The sequence below is a fragment of the Sphaerodactylus townsendi genome, linkage group LG02 (genome assembly GCF_021028975.2).
Source record: "Sphaerodactylus townsendi isolate TG3544 linkage group LG02, MPM_Stown_v2.3, whole genome shotgun sequence".
NCBI classification, from domain to species: Eukaryota; Metazoa; Chordata; class Lepidosauria; order Squamata; family Sphaerodactylidae; genus Sphaerodactylus; species Sphaerodactylus townsendi.
Genome location: NC_059426.1, coordinates 25,180,680 through 25,200,560, shown reverse-complemented (window position 1 = coordinate 25,200,560; position 19,881 = coordinate 25,180,680). Strand labels below are relative to the sequence as shown.

Here is a 19,881-nt window from a genome sequence, read left to right as displayed (position 1 = left end):
TCACAGTATTGTGCCACAACAGCTACAGCAGTGCCTTATGTGAAATAAGTAGGACAGGGTTTTTTGTCTCTGTACTGCTTGCCTCTGTGAAGCCTTCCCTGTTCCACGCTGCACCCCTTTCTTGGTGCAGTTTTTTTTATCATCCTGTGCTAAGTCATTTTGTAGCTTGAAAAACCCTTTTGTAGCACTCCTGCACTGTAGGCCAACTTTTGTCACGTGGCAATGGTTGTTGCTGTCCCAGCAGTGGAACTGGGCTAGTTCTCTGCACAAAAAGGCACGACTGGCCTCTAATTTAGATAATATCTTACTCTTCAGTGAAAAGGGCAGGCACACAGAGTGTCCACGTAAAAACTATCCAAATAATGTACAAATAGATCAATGGAGACATTAGCTAAAATTAAGAGTATTTGTCTCATAAAGATGACTGAAAAACAGGTGAACAGAGGCTTCGCTTATAGAAACCCTGCATAAATTACTAGAGACATTTTAGCTGTACAGAAATTTAGATTAAAGTTTTAATTTCAACTTGCACCTGCAGTCCCTGTTGACTGCCCCACCCCCCCGCCAGAGCAGCTAACATTAAAAAAGAATTATATACGCACTGAAAAGATTTCTTGCTGTTTCAGGTTCGCTGTCAAGAGGATCTCCAGTGCCATATTTATTCTGAGCCATAATGCGGAAGATGTATTCATGGCCTTCCAGCAGTTTGGGTACAGTGAAGATGCATTCCTTTGGTTCATTGGTAACATGGACCCAGGACCTTCTGTTTGCTTCCCGTTTTTCAATAACATAATTGGTTATCTTAGAGCCACCATCATCTTTAGGAGGGAGCCAAGATAACGTCATCTGATCAGCTGAAATGGATTCAAATTTAATGGGCCCTTCTGGTGGTCCGGGGCGACCTGAAAAATATATGTTACAAAATATGAAGAAGAAGAAGAGGAAGTAGGGGTGGGTAGCGTGGTGGCCAAGTTTGCAGATGATACCAAATTATGTAGGGTGGTGAGAACCACAAAGGATTGCGAAGAGCTCCAAGCGGACCTTGATAAATTAGGTGAGTGGGCCCAGAAATGGCAAATGCAGTTCAATGTAGCAAAATGTAAAGTGATGCACATAGGGGCAAAAAATCCAAACTTCACATACACGCTACAGGGGTCAGTGCTATCCGTCACAGACCAGGAAAGGGATTTAGGCGTCTTAGTTGATAGTTCCATGGGAATGTCAACTCAATGCATGGCAGCTGTAAAAAAGGCAAACTCTATGCTGGGGATCATTAGAAAAGGAATTGATAATAAAACTGCAAAGATTGTCATGCACCTTATATAAAGCAGTGGTGCTAATCCGCATCTTGGAGTACTGGCATGTCCAGTTCTGGCCGCCCGCATCACTCAAAAAAGGATATTAAGAGGGAGATAGAAAAGAAGTGCAGAGAAGGGCAAAACACCGCAAGGATGAGGATTGAGGGGACTGGAGCACCTTCCCTATGAGGAGGAGGCTGCGAAAGCCGTTTTGGGACTCTTTAGTTTGGAGAGGAGGCGGCTGAGGGGGGATATGATTGAAGTCTACAAAATTATGCATGGGGTAGAAAATGTTGACAGAGAGAAATTTTTCTCTCTTTCTCACAATACTAGAACCAGGGGGCATCCATTGAAAATGCTGGGGGGAAGAATTAGGACTAATAAAAGGAAACACTTCTTCATGCAACATGTGATTGGTGTTTGGAATATGCTGCCACAGGAGGTGGTGATGGCCACTAACCTGGATAGCTTTAAAAGGGGCTTGGACAGATTTATGGAGGAGAAGTCGATTTATGGCTACCAATCTTGATCCTCCTTGATCTGAGATTGCAAATGCCTTAGCAGACCAGGTGATCGGGAGCAACAGCCGCAGAAGGCCATTGCGTTCACATCCTACATGTGAGCTCCCAAAAGCACCTGGTGGGCCACTGCGAGTAGCAGAGAGCTGGACTAGATGGACTTTGGTCTGATCCAGCTGGCTTGTTCTTATGTTCTTATGTTCTTATGAAGAAGAAGAAGAAGAAGAAGAAGAAGAGGAAGAGGAAGAGGAGGAGTTTGGATTTATACCCCCCTTTCTCTCCTGTAGAAGACTCAAAGGGGCTTACAATCTCCTTGCCCTTCCCCTCCCTCACAACAAACACCCTGTGAGGTGGGTGGGGCTGAGAGAGCTCCGAAAAGCTGTGATTAGCCCAAGATCACCTAGCTGGCGTGTGTGGGAGTGCACAGGCTAAGCTGAATTCCCCAGACAAGCCTCCACAGCTGAAGTGGCAGAGCGGGGAATCAAACCCGGTTCCTCCAGATTAGAATGCACCTGCTCTTAACCACTATGCCACTGCTGCATTCATATTTCCATATGAATTGAAATAAAAATATGGAATGATCTAATATATTAAAAAAACTAGTTGCCAAGGCTAAGAGCTGCTAGTACTTACCCAGGACATTCAACCGCATCTCCTTGGAATCTGCTCCAAAATTATTGACAGCCGTTATCGTGAACAAGCCTGTATCCTTTCTGCGAGACTGCTGTATCAGCAAAGTGCAAGAGTCTTCACTCACAATCTTGTTGACATGCTGATCATACAGCACTGGCAATTTGTCATCAGGTTTCTTTGGAGAAGCTTTATGCCATGTCAGCGTCGGGAAGGGCACACCCTTTATCTTGGCTACAATGTTAACATCTGTTCCTTCTTCGACCTCCATAAACTCTTTGAGTTCAATGGCTGGAGGACCTACATATTTTTGGAAAAGCAAAAATTACTGTACCACTACAAAGCTGATAAACATCCACATGTCTTGAACTGTATGCAGAAATGTTCCCCCTCCCCCTCTATCTTCGTATGCTCCACACACTGATATGTTTTGTGTACAGGGCTCCATTCTAGCATTTGGCATCTCTGTGATGAAACCCCTCTGTCCTTTGCTTTGGAAGTTAGCACTGAAAAACAGCTGCAGTTTTAGACTGTAAGGATGACAACAGTGTGTGAATCTAGTTCCTTTCTAGCTTACAGTAAAAGTGACTGATGTAGGAACAGCTTAAAAACAGAACAAGCCTAACAAATATACAGCATTGTTCGGTGTCAGATTCTGCCACACAGCTCAACTAGTCATTTGGCTTTCCCTTAAGACTGTAAGTCTTTTGTACATTCCCACACAGCTAATTTCTCAGAGCACTTGTTCATTGATCAAGTTACTCCTGTATGAACATGGAAACCAGTTCTTTGTGTGAAATAAAGCTTTCTGACTCAGGGAAAGTGGAATCCCAGGGTCATGGGGCCCACACGGATGTACATAGGGCTGGTGGGCTGCAGTATGTGTGTGAGGCAGGGGCGGAGCAAGGGGGAACTGTGACCAGGGCATGCGCGCACCCTGCGTCCCTGCTGCGGTGCCACCTGCCCCCGCTCTGCCCTGGAATGCCACCTCCATGTCCCCACTGAGGCGTGCACTCGGGGTGTCACACCCCCCTCTGGCCCCATTGGCGCTACGCCACTAGTGTGAGGAGGAGCAGGCAGAATTGCTTCCTCTTGCCTCTTCCATCACTGGAGTCCTGTTGACAGAAGAGGCAGTTCTGCTGATGATAGAGGCTGGAAGGGCAATTTAGCCCCTTTCCCCCACCTCTGCACAGCCCACCAGCTTGTGCTATTACTCCATGACCCTGAGAATCAATTTTCCTGGGGCCAGAGGTGGTTGCAGGGGAAAAGGGAAAGTGAGGAAGATCCATGACCACCCATGCCTTTGGATGGCAGATTGCTGGATCCAACCCACAATATTTTCAGTACTTACATGTCTGATCTTTGACAATGATTGGCCCAACAGTAGCTGATGGTCTGCTGGGTCCTGCTTCATTTACTGCTTTGACTCTGAATTCATATTCTCCACCTTCTTTGAGGTCTTCTACTGTAAACTTTGTTTCTTCCACATCACGTCTATTGCACTGTCGCCAGGATTCTTTTCCTTCACCGGTACGATCCCAACTGAGGCATTCAATGTTATAATGTGTCACAGGAGCACCACCGTCATTCTTGGGAGGTTTCCATGTCAAGCTTACTGTGTTCTTAGTCACAATACCTATCTTGAGCTTGGTAGGTGGATCAGGAGGATCTGGAACAAATAAGTGAAGTAGAATAAGTATAACTGAACACTAATAGCATCATCAGTCAACTCAAGTCTTTTATTTTGATTTAACTCACGGATTGGATCCCTCGCCGTTGTCCTCTGAATTGTATCTGCGGGCGGTCCAACGCCAAAGCGATTTTCTGCTCGTACACGGAAGAAATACTGCTGTCCCGCTATGAGGTCAGGAATGACAGTAGATGTACCACCACAGTTTGGATTAACTTTGGTCCACGCCTTTCCTTCAACTGTTCTTTTCTCAATGATGTAGTTCTTGATTCTGTCTCCACCATCATTGTCTGGGCTTTTCCATGCAAGTTTACAGCTGCATCGTGATATATCGCTTACTTTCAGGTCCTTTGGTGGTCCGGGAACATCTGTTCAAACAACATGGAATGGTTATTACACAGCGAAGTTAACACCGTTATGTTAGTGGAAGGAAGTGCTTCAAGATTAACTTATCTTACCAAGGACATTCACTCGGACATTTACAGTTTTCTGCCCTGCTTTGTTCTTTGCTGTAATACTGTATTTCCCAGAGTGGCCTCTGTTACATACAGGGATAGTAACTACTGAAGTAGTGTCAGTGGATTCCACCTGCATACAGAAAATACAAAAAATGTATTCAAATATAAATGAAATAAGCCCCTCTTCTGCCTCAGAAAGATGGCAGTCCTCAAACAAATGAAGTAAAACATAAGCTGTTGATTACCGTAGCATCTTCTGGTACGTTATGAACTTCATCCTTCAAATAAAGGGGGGAAAAGGTAAAAATAAGAGAAATGTAATTGAAGTTAGTTAAGAAATTTCAAATAGACAATTGTTGCTATACTGACCTTTAGGACTTTCTTGCCTTCACCTTCAAACTCCCAACTTGTTTTGGGAACGGGGCGGCCCTTAATAACTGCTGGAATTCTGATGGTTGTGCCAGAACGGCAAGATAGGAAGTCTTGTGCTCCAATATCTAAAAAGATTTCTGGCTCCTCTGAAAGGCATAAATAATATAATAAAAATTAATCCAGTTTACCATATCATCCCTCTAAACTCTGTACTGTTTTCATGGAGACAGACAAGGGTATCTCAATAGAATCAACCTATTCCCACCATAAATCTGACACAGAAGAAGAGAAGTAATTCACAAGCAAGACTCAATCTCTTTACAGTTTTGTTGGACAAACATGTTTTTCTCAGTGTTGCTAAAGTTTCCCTTTCTTCTAGAGTTCTAAGACTGCCTCTGGGCCTTTCCCCACTTACCTTAAGCCCCGCGCTACTTGAGGAGAGTAGCGCGGGGTCCCCCGGCACTCCCCATGACAGGGGCGGCGACAGCACAGCCGCCCCGATGCTGCCGCTGTCGCGCCCCCTCAGCACGCGGCATCCCAGGCGCTCTTCTTAAGGGCGCCTTTTGATGACCCTGCGTAGAGAGCAGTGCGCGGCATAGGGGGGATGGAAAAGAGTGGGGAAAGGCCCTCTGTATCACTAGCCTCGGCTTTCCAACTCTGGTCATGATCCTGTTTGTACAGACTTACATCCCAATCTGGAGTGGGGAGGCAAAGTGTGTCCTGGAAATGGCACACGTCAATGCCGACATGCTTGCCTATCCCAGCAGTGTAAGTAGCACCTATGCAGCATCTGACCTGGAAAAAGTTACCTTCCCCAGAGCCATGTCGGCTTAATGGAGGATGCCAGCATGACTGGGTAGGGGTGTTCCTGGAAGTGGAACTGATTTTAGTCAGCTTTCACTGGGGTTCTGGCCCAGGAACGCCCTCCTCCACAGCTACCGATTTACACTGTACAAAAGTGTGGAGTACATCCATTTTGCCCTATGAGCGCTTTTCAGGTGACTGGGATTTTTCATGTTTGTGATACCTTCCTACGCCACCTGAAACCTTTTGGAGGCAGTGTAACAGTGGCACCGTCTCTGGCCACAGCACCCTCTGGTTTGGGCTGCTAGATGTTTACAGCAGCATGAGTTCAAAAGTAAAAGCCAAAAAAAGCAAGAACACAATATATGTAGTATGTTTTAGTAGGACCAACCCAGTGGCACCTTAACAGCGTGCACGCAATCCTTATTAGGCCAGACTGCAAAACTTATTTGCAAAATATTTTTTAAAAAATTGAGAGGCAGGAAAAAGGCAGATCTTCAATTCACGATTTCAAAACCAAGTCCTGACAGCATGCAGTGGAAGCTGCTGACTGGCGGAACAGAATCAAAGGGTCTGGTTTTAAGTTCCTCCAGGCTAGAGGCCACAAAACGCAAGAGTTAATAAATCAATTAAACGGTATAAACAATTTAATTTCCCTCTAGAATAGTGAGTGTACAGACTTAGCACTTTGCGGTGTGCTCAAAGATACCAGATGCTGACAGTTCCTTCTGGAATTTGTGTAAAATTATCTAGTACTCTGGCTCTACCTACTTATTGTGAAAATTATGCCATCAGAGTGATGAATGAGGCTAACAAAATGCTGGGAGTCCTCTTTTCCCCCCACACCCATTGATCGTGCATGCGTATTCTACTGAAAAGAATGTTAAAGGTATCCATTTTAATTCCAAGAATCCTCACCTTGAACTTCCTTGCACGGGACTTCTGAAGTTGCAAGGCTTGGCTCGGATTCCCCTGCAGCGTTGACAGCCTTTACTCTAAACCTGTATTTCCTGAGTTCTTTTAGGTTAGGCACGACGCATTCGCAGGTAGGGAACAGCTTGTCTGGTTCATTCACGCTCTTCCAATCTGAACTACCTTCTTCTTGCATTTCAACAATGTATCCTTTAATAGGACTACCGCCATCTTTTTGTGGAGGTTTCCATGCGAGAGAGATCGTTGACTTGGTCCTGTCTGTGACATCGGGGCATGACGGTGCTCCAGGAGGAACTAGTGAATGAATGTACAATATTTTAGCCTTGGTATTATGCCCTCACAATCCCATTACAACATCCCATAGGCATTCCAATGAATCCAGGTGCTTTTTGCACTGAAGCGAATGGAAAATTGAGAAGCATGTGTTTTATCCAAATCCAAATCATTTATTTACGGTCATCGACAAGAACAGCAATAACAGAAATACACAATTCAGCAATAATGAATCACGAATCAAAGATAGTACATAGTACAAAATATATAGTCAATATTGCTGACTGAGGGGATGTTCGCAGGAATTAAATAATTTATATAAATTTTTTTCCTATGACTTATGTTTAAAATCCCTACACCTAAATTGCAGTACAATGGATAAAAATGCAAAGATTGGAACAGTGATAAAAATTTAGGTATAAAATGCCCCTACAGTATTGCAAAAAGGAAGTCAATAAGGATTGGCTAAAAAACTGGACTTCCGGCCAAGTCTAAAAAAACTGGACTTCTGGCCAAGTCTGGCTAAAAAACTGGACTTCCTGCCAAGTCGTCTAAAAATTGAACTGATCTAATCTTCCCTTCCCTTGACAATTCGGCCACACATGTGTTTTATATTGTCACCAATATACCACAGGGGAAAGAAGACTTGCTGTAGATTTAGAAAATATTTACTTCTATGATACAAATTAATATTCAAGCTCAAATGTTGAGCTTCTGCTGAAATCAGTCCTGGAAGGAGGCTTGGTTGATTGATCTGTTTATTTATTTCATTAGGCTTCTATGCCACTCTTCCCCTCACGGGCTCAGGGCGGCTTCCAACATTTCACGGCTGGATTCAACTGGTTGTGGTGGGTTTTCCAAGCTGTGTAGCCGTGGTCTGGTAGATCTGGTAGACAAGATCCTACTGTAGTGTGAAACAGACTTTTCTCTGTGATACATCTCTGAAGATGCCAGCCACAGATGCAAGCAAAATATTAGGAGCAAGATCTACCAGACCATGGCCACACAGCCCGGAAAGCTCACCACAACCAATAAAAAACATAAACTATATTACAGTTAAAATCTCAGATGGTGGCTAGTCCCAACACCTTAAATATAATAAATCATAAAACATCTAACAGGAACAGAAATTCAAAACTCAGAAAAAGGAAATAAAAGGGACATGACCAGCTGAGTGGTGAAAACATAGCTGCCTCAACCATATGCCTGAGAAAGGGACAGATCCTACTTCTTGAATTTTTTATTGGTTAACATCCATAAACTTTATATACTTACAGACGGGATCTGCTGCTTCAACAAGGTCCGATGGTTCACTGGGAGGACCGATTCCAGCAATATTTATAGCCATAGCTCTGAACTGGTATCGAACACCTTCAATCAAGCGTAGTACAGTGAATTCCAGTCCTTTCACTGCTGGTTTTGTTACTGGAGCTCTGTTGACACGTGACCAATAGACACCTCCTTCTTCTTTCTTCTCCAGCCAATAGCCGGAAATTGCAGCACCGCCATTGTCCAGGGGAGGGGTCCATGTTACGAGCATGGATGACCTAGTGCGATCCGTAACCTTTGGTTTTCCAGGTGGTCCAGGAAGGCCGTATGGATCCTTGATGACCACTTTCTCTGAAAGACACTCGTCACTTGTTCCATATTTGTTCACAGCCCTAACTCTAAATTGATATTCGCCGTTTGTATTAAGTTTATAGACCTGGAAAATAAAAGAACAATGAATAATTTTAAAAAAAAACCGTTTCAAATTTGAGCTTCTGTATAGCGCCTAAGATTTTAGACATAGTACTGTCTACCCAAAGCCACTAAACACAGAAATACATCTGTTATCATACTGTAATCTGAACTCATAGACAGTTAAAGATAAAAAAGGCTGCTATTTTATTGTCTTAACACGTGTTTAACTTGTTAGGTTTTTTTGAAATTTGAGTCTATACATAAAAACATCAAGAATATACAAGAGCAAAACAAACAAAACGCCGTTATGAAATTCAAATACTGTCTATTGGTGTTTATGATGTGTAACCTCCCCAATATTTAACATGCCATTTAACTCCAGACTTTTCATTTTGGTAACGTGTTAATCTTTACCAAATCATGGACCTAACTGAACCTGATGCAGCCTGGGTGCTGGCGTTTGCCACAACAGGTAAGGCAGGTGGGGCCTTTTTCTTCCTATCAAATGCTTTAAGACACTCTTCCTTAAATATCTGGACTTATTTGACCTTTTGGATCCAACTCTGCAGTTTGGGGCGTTTTTGACTGATGTCGGGGTCACATCTTAACGTCAGAGGGGCAGGGCCGGGTGGGCCTTTATAAGGCCGGGCCTGCCTCGCCCAGGCCAGTCTCTCCGCAGTTGGACGCATTCCATTTAATTTTGTATTGTCGAAGGCTTTCACGGCCGGAATCACTTGGGTGCTGTGTGGTTTCCGGGCTGTATGGCCGTGTTCTAGCAGTTTGTTACTCACAGACAAGGTTTCCCCACCCACCCTGGACACTCCCCACACACCCTGGACAGATATATACTCCACTTGCTTTTTCCAACATCAGATCCTCTGAAGATGCCAGCCACAGATGCAGGCGAAACGTCAGGAGAGAATGCTGCTAGAACACGGCCATACAGCCCGGAAACCACACAGCACCCTTTAATTTTGTTGCATCATGTCTTGTTACTTTGTCATAGCCAGGTGGTGGGTTGCACATGGGGGAGTGATCTCTTGGTGTGGGTGAGCAGGTGAGCTACACACTTTGATGGAACCTCCCTAAGAGGTTTGGGGTGTAGCAAGCCAATGGGTAGGATGCCCAGTCATGGGCTACTATGGCTTGCGCCCCTAGAAGCAATGGGACTCTTCTGGCAGTGGCCCACCGCCCTTCTGGACTCTCCTTCATTGCTCCAACGTGTTGTGGTTTTCCTCAGCAGGTGAACTTGAGGAAAGTTTTGGTTGCTAAGAGACAGCACTTGGGCTGCCCAGATCAGACCCCCATGGTGCCTTACACTTCTGTTAACCTTGAACCAATAAATTCATAAAAGGCTACGGATGATCTTTCCCCCCTCACAAAATGTCTGGTTGTCTTGTTAATGGTTGTTTGCTATGTTGGGGGGCAGTTCCTTCCCTCAGGCGGCAATAAGAAGGTTCATATGGGAGAAGGAAGTCCTTAAGGTATGTTGATCACAGGCCACACAAGGCTTTCTAAGGTCAACACCAGCACTTTGAATTGAGACTGGAAGCAAATTGGATGTCAGTGCAGATAGAAGAAGATTGGAGAAGTATGGTTCCTATAATCCACTCCACTTGACACTCTGGCTACAGCACTCCTCACCAACTGTAGCTTCCTGACAATCTTCAAGGCCAGCCCCATGTAGAGTGCAGTGCAGTACTCTAAGCTAGAGGCTAACAGGGCATGCTTTTGGAGAGTTAATGCTATCAATTGGTGGTGTAGTGGTTAGAATGACAGATTATGATATGAGAGACCCACGTTTGAATCCCTTCTCTGCCACTGAAGCTTGCAAAGTGACCTCTGGTCAGTCACTCTCTCTGACTAGCCCACTGCATGGGGTTGTTATTGTGAGGGGTAAGGGGAATAACATTATTAGCTGCGTTCATGTCCCATTGGGAAGAAAACTGGGGTATAACTAAATAAAAATTATTCACTGAAAGACCATATGCCATTTTAAGCTGGGAAGAAACACAACATTGAAATTGTACCCCAAATCGCCTGTCAACAACAGTGCTGGATACTTCCTCCCAGTCAGATTTCTTCCTGCTTGCATCACGTTTCTCAATAACGTAGTGTGTAATTTCACTGCCGCCATTATCAAGTGGAGCATCCCAAGTCAGTTGGCAAGATTCTGCTTTGATGTCCGAAACCACAAGGTTTCTCGGTGGAGAAGGACGATCTAAACAAAAGCCAATTTCAACATAATGTGATGATGGAAACAAAAACATTTATTTATTCATTTATTGAATTGAATATGCTGCCCTATCCCCAGAGGGCTCTGGGCAGTGACATACCAAAACAATAACCTTCTGTCAGAAGCGTATCTAGGGAAAGCGTAGCCTGGTGTAAAATCTGAGTTTCCTGGCTCCCCCACCCCCGTATGGGCAGCTGCCCTCCTCCACCATGACAAAACAACTTTTTTTTACTAGGTCATCTCAACGTCACCATCACATTATAGAACACACCCCAACTCACAAATCGGAACACAGCAATGGTCCAGTATATGGACCCAGGGGGAAGGAGGAAGGGTATGGGGGTGATTTTCCACCCCCTCATATGACTAAATGGCCACAACCTGGGGATATTTGTCTCCCTGGGCGGTACGCTTCTGCCTCCTATTGCAATTCGTAAAGCCACACACTCACCATATACTTCAAGATTAACATTGCGGTACGCCGTGCCAAGACGATTGGTAGCTGTTACTGTGAAAGTGCCTGTGTCGCTTCTAACCGCTGCAGGAAAGCTGAGTTCCGTTTTTGCCTCAGTTCTAGATACTTCCTTTTTGGTTATTTTAAGCGCATCTGAGGTTTTATCAATAACAACCTCATTTTTGGACCAATCAATCTTTGGTAATGGAAGACCTGTCACTTCTGCAGGCATGTTAACTGGCTGCCCTGACATTACTTTGATGGTATCTCCTCTAACAGACAGACGTAACGTCACCGTGGGAGGCTCTGAAAAAACGAAAACGAGTAGAGAAGCAATTAACAATTCGCTGTCATAAGGTAGCACAGCCTAATTTCCAGAGTTACAAAAGCTAATTGGATGCTGTTAATAGCCCCTCACCTTCATCATCCTGGATAACTACATTAAGTGGCAGGGAGGGTTCACTTTCTCCTATATCGTTGACGGCCTTGACCCGGAACTCATACATATGCAGCTCGGCGAGATTGTCAACAAGAAGTGATGTCGTTGGGCAGAGTCTCTTATTGACTCTTTCAAACTCGGTTGCGTCGTGTCTTCTTTTGTCCACAAGGTAGCCAATGATGGGGCTGCCTCCATCGTTACGGGGAGGTTTCCAGTCAAGCGTAACACTTGATTTTGTTCTCTCGGTGTACATGAACCTTTCAGGTGATGTTGGAGGACCTGTTGAGACGAGAAAGGCCTTAAGGTGACACAAGCATTCCTTGACAATCACACTTTTCAATCATAGTTCAGCAAATGTGCAGCTGAAGATGGCAACAATACCAAATGGCTATTTTATTCATATGGGTGTATAATCTTACATTACCCAAGAGGCTCACGGCATTTAAATTAACTAAAGATTGAACTCACCTCCACCCTGGAAATCATCCTGCAGATTTTTAACGACCCCCCCTATTTCTTTACCTCTTGACATGAAATATCCACCTCAATAGTAAAGTATCATGCTAATTCTAATATTATCTATCATGCTAATTCTATCATGTTAATTCTAATGCCAATATTTAGGACTGTCATAAACAACTCGAATTTTCCACGTATATTCTCTAAAAAATGAGAAGCATTGTTTCGGTAATTAATTTCGGCCTTTACTTGCATGATAACAGTTTGCAACCTCCATTGTCAGAATCTCCATTATCCGCACCTTCTGATTACTGGTAGCTACTACACCTTCTCTCTAGTCATATGGGTGTCTGCCTTCATAACCTCATGTACATTATGTTCACCTGAAACTTCTGATCATCTACCAGCTTCGGACATCCTCTAATCCCCGTATAGTGTTCTGCTGCAATTGCTTTCTTGTCCTCTTCTGTGTGAAGCTTTCAAGAATCAAAGCTCCCTTCTTTGACCTCAGAATCTTGAAATCTTGTTGGTCTTTAAAGTACTACTGGACTCAAATCTTGCTCTTCTACTGCAGTGAAATCTCCTCACAGTTTTAACAATATTCCCTCAGAGGTGGAAGAGAATAGCCTGACAGGATCTCCTGAAGAGCTTGTGCGTGTGCCTGCTCGTGCTCCTTTCAGCCCCTAGGCCACCTTTACCAGTGGTGGTTTGGGGTGATGGTGTGTACTGTTACATAAGACAATTACGCAGCTGATGATACCTTAAAGATACCTCATTACTATTGTGTACCTGAACACACTGTTTTTTTCTGCCTTTTGGGCCCTGCCACCTGTGCTGCATCTAACCTCAGTCATCAAGACTACTAGCAACTATCACAGTCCAAAGGCTGACTTGCAGGTAACAGGCAGAGAGAATCAGTGACATTAATTCAGAAAAAGTATAGCCTTTCTGTCATACAAAAGACACACAAGATAGCTTGAAAGATCCTCTCTCCAAAGTGCTATGATCATTTAATATTAACACAACAACTTTACCTTTGGGGTCCACAGCAAGGATAGGTCCCAGTTCAACAGGTGGACCACAGCCAAACTTGTTCTTGGCGAACACGCGGAACTTGTACTCTTGTCCTTCAACAAGTCCTGTGATATCACACTTAGATCTGTCTGTGTCTACAGCTAGTCTCCAGGTGTGCATTTTGGCATCTTTTCTTTCTACAAGGAAACCTACAAGCTCACTTCCTCCATCATCTTTGGGATCATCCCAATTAAGTAGACACATTTTCCTATTCACCACTACAGGATGTAGGTCAGTCACTGGTCCGGGCACATCTGAAAAAAGAAGAGATCATACTTTACTAAAAAGCACAAACATCTTATCTATTCATTTTCCTGATTGTAGGACTACTTACCAAATATCTCTGCTCTAGTTGCAGCAAATTTCGAACCACTTTCATTGGTTGCAGTAATCACGTATCTTCCATGATCCTTTCTGAGCGCGTTCTTGATAAACAGTTCGGATGAAGTGCCGACATTTTCAATCACAGCCCGTTCTTTGTCAATTTCCCCATCCTCTAAAGTCCATTCAATTGTAGGTGCAGGGCGTCCAGTGACGATAGCGGGAATTTTCAGAGCTTTACCCGCCAATATCTGAATACCCGCTCTGACAGAAATATCTAATTCAACAGTGGGGGGCTCTATGTACAAAAAAAGGAGAGACAACTTATACGTTTATGATCCCGTGGTCTATTTTACACCAGGCTTTACTTTAAATTTTACACAATTTACTTTAAATTTTACATAATACGTGATTTTAGTACCTTGGGGTTCTGCAACTGTTACGGGTTCTGTTTGTCCAGGAGGTCCTTCCCCAGCAATGTTAATAGCAGTAACACGGAGTCTGTAATCAGCACCTTCCCTAATTCCTTTGACTATATAACTTCGAACCTTAATAGCCTTATCCATGCAGCGTGACCATTCATTCGAGCCAACCAGTTGCTTGTAAACAAAGTATCCCGTGATGTCACTACCCCCAGTGTATAGCGGAGGATCCCATTCTAGATCGATAGATGTCGCACTTGTGTCCAGAATTCTTGGAACAGGTGGACCAGGTGGCACTTGAAGGAAAAGTTAAAAAGGTAAACAAAAATTAATAAACTTTTAAAACTACCCTCGTCACGCTCGTTAGCAATGCGGTCGATTAAACTTACATATTGGGTCTTGTGCAGTTTTGGGATCTGATGGGGGGCTGAATTTGCCAGGGCCAGCTGCGTTTTCGGCACAGACTCTGAAAATATAAGTCAGTCCTTCCAAAAGGTCCTCAACTCTCATTTCCAGGGCATTAACAAGTTCTTTATTCACACGAGCCCAGTGAGTTCCCTTGATTTCACGTTTTTCAAGCCAGTATCCCAAAATGGGGCTACCGTTGTCTTTGGGTTCATTCCATTTCACCAACATGCTGCTGCCGCTTGGTTCTACTACTTCAGGTTTATCCGGTGCCTCAGGAGGAGCTATTGAAAAAAAAGAAGACACACACGTTTTTAGACAATCATTCCAGACTGCACACATCAAGTGTATGTATGTTTTTCCCAGTGGAATAAGCAATAAACATGTTGTACGTTGCGCTGAGCCCTTCGGAGGAGGGCGACTAATAAGTCGAAACAAACAAACAAACAAACAAATAAACATTATGTTTTTCTAAAACAACATGTAGTCTAGGCTCTCTTCAGGCAGCTCCTCCTCTCCTTCCACTCTGCGTCAACATGCTATTGAGCTCCACAGAGATAAATCCCAGTTTTAGATACTGAACAAAGAAAATTCTTACCTACCCTCAGAGTTCCTGTTCTGGGGAACGGTGCCGGGAAGGGCATGAGAGAGAAAAGACTGCTCAAAGGCAGCAAGCTAAACAGGCAGGATTTTGAGCTGTAATTCTCCCCCTCCCCTCTCCAGCATGAGAAAATTAAAGTAAGAGTGGGCGAGAGAAATAAAACATTAGAAGCAAAAACAAGCGCTAGTTTAGAGGATCCAAATAAAGCGTTGTGGAGGAGGAAATAAACTGTTGCCCAAACCTCTTTTTTTGTGGGGGGAGCTGGGTAGAGCTCCTGCCAATGATTTATTTACCTTCCCAACACTGTTTTATTTGTGTTGTGTGGAAAAGGACTATGTTTACTTATGTTTCTTTTAAGTTTCAGGTGTATCTACAGAATTATAGTTTTAAAATTAAAGCGGTATACAACTGTAAGATAGTTTTTGCGTAGTGTACATGCAGAACCGCACTTACTGAACGGATCTTGAGCTACCACAGGGTTTGAAACACATGGTGGTCCAACTCCCACTCTGTTCTCGGCCTTCACCCGGAAGAGGTATTCTTTTCCTTCAATCAGTTTGGACACATTATATTTGCAGTGCCTCAGTGTGGAAGTGATGCTGACCCATCCGATTTCAGCTTTCGAGTTGTCTTTCCTTTCCAGGACGTAGTTCAAAATTTCACTTCCGCCATCGTCAAGAGGAGGCTCCCACTTGCACGCAATGGAAGTTTTCCGAACTTCTTCAAAAGCAAACTCAACTGGCGGTCCGGGCACATCTGTATTTAAAACAAAAAGAAGGATGAGCGCTGCTTCAAATGTCTCACATCTTAGATTTTGAAGAAAAATACTTCATGCATCTCCATGCATACCTAATATATTAACTTCACAGGAAGCTTTCGCAACACCGTGATCATTTTGAACATGGATTGTGAAGATGCCATGGTCTGCTCGGATTGAGTCTCGAACTGCCAGCTCAGAGACCCCTTCTCTGTGGTTGTCAATGTTCAAACGTTCCGTCAGGGCCAACTGGAAAGGCTCGTCATCAGCTTCACCTTTCTTTCTCCTAGTCGTTTTGGTGACTCTCTTCTTAATTTCTTCTGGTTTAATAATTTCATCATTCCACAGCCAGCTGATAGCTGGGTAAGGTGACCCAGTAATGTGCGCTTCAAGTGGAATCTCAGAACCTTGCTTCACCTCAAGTCCGTCCTGTAGATTAGCAGCGAGGAAGACTTTTGGAGCCTCTGTAATTACAAAATGTAGTGAGATGTTACATTTGGAAGAATAGCAGTAGAAACTCATTGGCAGGGGGAAAAAAGGAAGGAAAACATACCAATGGGATCTACTGTTTTCACTGGAGGAGTAGCCCGAGAAGGTTCACTGACACCTGCAGCATTCTCTGCACGGACGCGGAACTGATATTCTTTGCCTTCTTCAAGACCTTTCACAGTGTAGGTCAACAGAGGAACCAAAAAGTCATTGCATCTCTCCCATTTTTCATCTCCCTTAGCCATCTTTTCTAGAATATAGCCCATAATTTTGGTTCCTCCATCATACATTGGTGGCTTCCATGTCAACGTTACTGACTTGGATGTTGGATTGTGAACTTCAGGGTCAACAGGTGGGTCTGGACGCTCTGCATGGTGAAAATTAAAAAGACAACATATGAACAAAAGGCATGGAGAAGCTACAGACCACTATGAGTTAGCCTAGTTCTATAGGGCCTGTAAAATGGAGATGTTCCATTGGGTTGATGGTTGATGGCTGTACATCAGTTGGACTCATTGCTGGACCCTCCCAGGAAATGATCCCTGATGGGTATTTCTGTGCTGTTCTTTTGCACTATTACATTTAATAATGCTACTGTTGTGTACTCTGTTAAGGGAAAACTGAGGGCACCATCTTTTAAAGTATTTTAGATGCATTGCTAAATTCTGGTTTTATAATTTATATTAGTTGCATTGCTTGTACACTTGTTTATTTAATGATATAGAATACTGTTAGTCACTCTGAGACAGACTCATTAGAAAATTAGTGGGATGACAATGGAGTAAATAATAAATACATAGTGACGTGAAAACTTACGCTTTGGATCTTCTGCAATCACTGGGTTTCTCAGCTCAAGGTATTCACCTCCTCCAATTTTATTGACAGCTTTAACACGGAAGTAGTATTCACCATTTGGTATAAGATCCTTTACTTGCCAGGCCAACTTGTTCTCGCCAGACATCACTGGTGTATATGTTCTCCTCCCAGCTTCTCTTCGTTCAAGCACATAATGCAATATAGGAGTGTTGCCATCAAATTCAGGCGGTTCCCAGGTCACTTTGCATGAGTTTTTAGTCACCTCACTTGCCTTAATATCTTTGCATGGTCCTGGCAAACCTGTTGGAATAACAATAGATAAGCACATAGCATTTAATTAAGAAAGCAATGATAAAATGGTGTTAATAGAAATATTGCAATGGATCCGAGCAGAGGAGGGTTTCCGCCAGCGCGGTTTGGAGAGGGGGTTGATTTCCCTGTGAAATGCTGTCCACCATTCTACCCTGTTCAAGAGCATTTGTGACAGAGCGCGCATGCAGAATGCTGCAGCAAGAAAGGCAGAAAACAACTATTCCATAAGCGGAGTTTTACGCACCGATTTCTCGAGCCAAGCTAATATGTATGGAGGTAAAAGAAGAAGAGTTTGGATTTATATCCCCCCCCCTTTCTCTCCTGTAGGAGGCTCAAAGGGGCTCCTTTCCCTTCCCCCCTCACAACAAACACCCTGTGAGGTGGGTAGGGCTGACAGAGCTCTGAAAAGCTGTGACTAGCCCAAGGTCACCCAGCTGGCGTGTGTGGAAGTGCACAGGCTAACATGCTAACATGCACAGGCTAATTCCCCATGTAAGCCTCCACAGCTCAAGCGGGAAAGCGGGGAATCAAACCCAGCTCCTCCAGATTAGAACGCACCTGCTCTTAACCACTACACCACTGCTGGTCCTAACATATAGGCACCTAACGTATTCTTATTTATGTTTCCACAAAGCATCTGAACAATAAACATGCAATGTGAATTAAACTGACAGTTCCAAATATTAGCTGAAATTTCCAAGAGCAATGGATAGTCATTATTATAACCGGGATATCCATTACGAATAACATTGCCAGTTATGTATCTATCATAAAGCTAAGAAATGAAGATCTTGCCACCTGCTCACCATCATCAGTAATTAGAAAGTCTGCTAACATAGAAAGATAGATTACCTATTACTTTGACATTGACCGAACCAGTTGTCGAGCCCAATTTGTTCTCCAAAGTGATTGTATAAACCCCGGCGTCGGGATGCACAGCGTTAGCGAGTTCCAGCAAGGCTGAAATGTGGTCGCTCTTCATTGTTGTCCTGTCGCCTACTTTAAGCTCCTTCCCATCTTTGTGCCATGAAATGGTTGGAGTTGGAACAGCTCTGAAGGGAGCAGGGATACTGATCTTCTGGCCTTCCACAACAACAAGGTCTTGAGTCTTTAGATCAACAGTTGGATTACCTACAAGGACGCCCAGAAACAGATTTCAGTCAGGTTGTCAAGGTCATAAGAACATAAGAACATAAGAACAAGCCAGCTGGATCAGACCAGAGTCCATCTAGTCCAGCACTCTGCTACTCACAGTGGCCCACCAGGTGCCTTTGGGAGCTCACATGCAGGATGTGAGAGCAATGGCCTTCTGCTGCTGTTGCTCCCGAGCACCTGGTCTGCTAAGGCACTTGCAATCTCAGATCAAGGAGGATCAAGATTGGTAGCCATAGATCGACTTCTCCTCCATAAATCTGTCCAAGCCCCTTTTAAAGCTATCTAGGTTAGTGGCCATCACCACCTCCTGTGGCAGCATATTCCATATTTCATTTTGCCATCATTGTTTAATTTGAGGCCCCTTCTGCTTGAACCAATAAACATGGGTGTAGGGTGCTAAAAAACCCGGGGGGGGGGGGGGATACTTTGCCAGATCCCGCTCCCCAAACGAGTCTGCCTTGTGCTATTTCCCCCCAAACCGTGTTTTTTTTTTTTTAGAATTGTTAAACAAGCAATCCTTTCCAAAAATCCTGGGTTGATGCCACTCGCAAGTGAACAGCTGAGCAGGAGGCGCTATATTCGCCTCCGTTTTCCTTTTTAAAAATTTTGCGGCTTGCTTCTGCATAGCTACGCAAGTGCAGGTGGTTGTATCATAGGACATTGGCATGGTTAATTCATTGTAGGACATTTGGTGGTTCACTCATGCATGCCTGCATAGCTACGCATGCATGGGAAGTAATTAAAAAAATTGACGGGTCTCCGTGCAAAGGTGCGACAGCAACCCAGATTGTTTCCGTGGGCTCCAATTGCTGCCTGCACAGATGCATGTGAATGCGAAAACAGTGCAACCCGTTATACATTTGCTGTGTGGAAGGGGACTATGATTAAATAGTATAATACTCACAATCAGGATCCTTTGCCACAACGTTTTCTGATATGTCAGATGGATCACTAGCTCCTATAGCGTTGACCGCTCTGACTCTCAGCACATACTCCTTGTCAGGAACGATGCCTTCTTCCGCTTTGTATTTCAAGTCTTTAATAGGTCTAGAATTTACGCGCATCCATTTTTCAGTCCCAGCCTCACAAAGTTCAACATTGTATCCAATTATAGGACTACCGCCATTTTTCTCTGGTGGCTTCCATGAAATTGAAATGTGACTTCTGCTCGCATCTGTCACATGCAAGTCCAGAGGCGGTGAAGGAGGACCTGACACAATAGAAAAGACATATGTCATTGCCTGTTCTAAACAACATGTTGTGCTAACGTTTCATTCATTAA

At 43.9% G+C, this 19,881-nt stretch overlaps 1 protein-coding gene across 1 annotated transcript in view; it reads right to left on the bottom strand.

The window, feature by feature from the left end:
* The window catches only part of TTN (titin), a 371,903-nt gene that overhangs the window by 87,894 nt on the left and 264,128 nt on the right, over positions 1–19,881 (bottom strand). Inside the window, 22 exon segments of the mRNA XM_048484469.1 lie at positions 603–902; positions 2,450–2,746; positions 3,798–4,115; positions 4,205–4,504; positions 4,595–4,724; positions 4,840–4,872; positions 4,964–5,112; positions 6,689–6,997; positions 8,252–8,681; positions 10,690–10,880; positions 11,347–11,655; positions 11,768–12,067; positions 13,282–13,575; positions 13,656–13,940; positions 14,064–14,360; positions 14,454–14,753; positions 15,524–15,826; positions 15,920–16,291; positions 16,381–16,683; positions 17,133–17,432; positions 18,297–18,575; positions 19,504–19,809. Of these exon segments, the coding sequence (XP_048340426.1) occupies positions 603–902; positions 2,450–2,746; positions 3,798–4,115; positions 4,205–4,504; positions 4,595–4,724; positions 4,840–4,872; positions 4,964–5,112; positions 6,689–6,997; positions 8,252–8,681; positions 10,690–10,880; positions 11,347–11,655; positions 11,768–12,067; positions 13,282–13,575; positions 13,656–13,940; positions 14,064–14,360; positions 14,454–14,753; positions 15,524–15,826; positions 15,920–16,291; positions 16,381–16,683; positions 17,133–17,432; positions 18,297–18,575; positions 19,504–19,809 (6,105 nt within the window).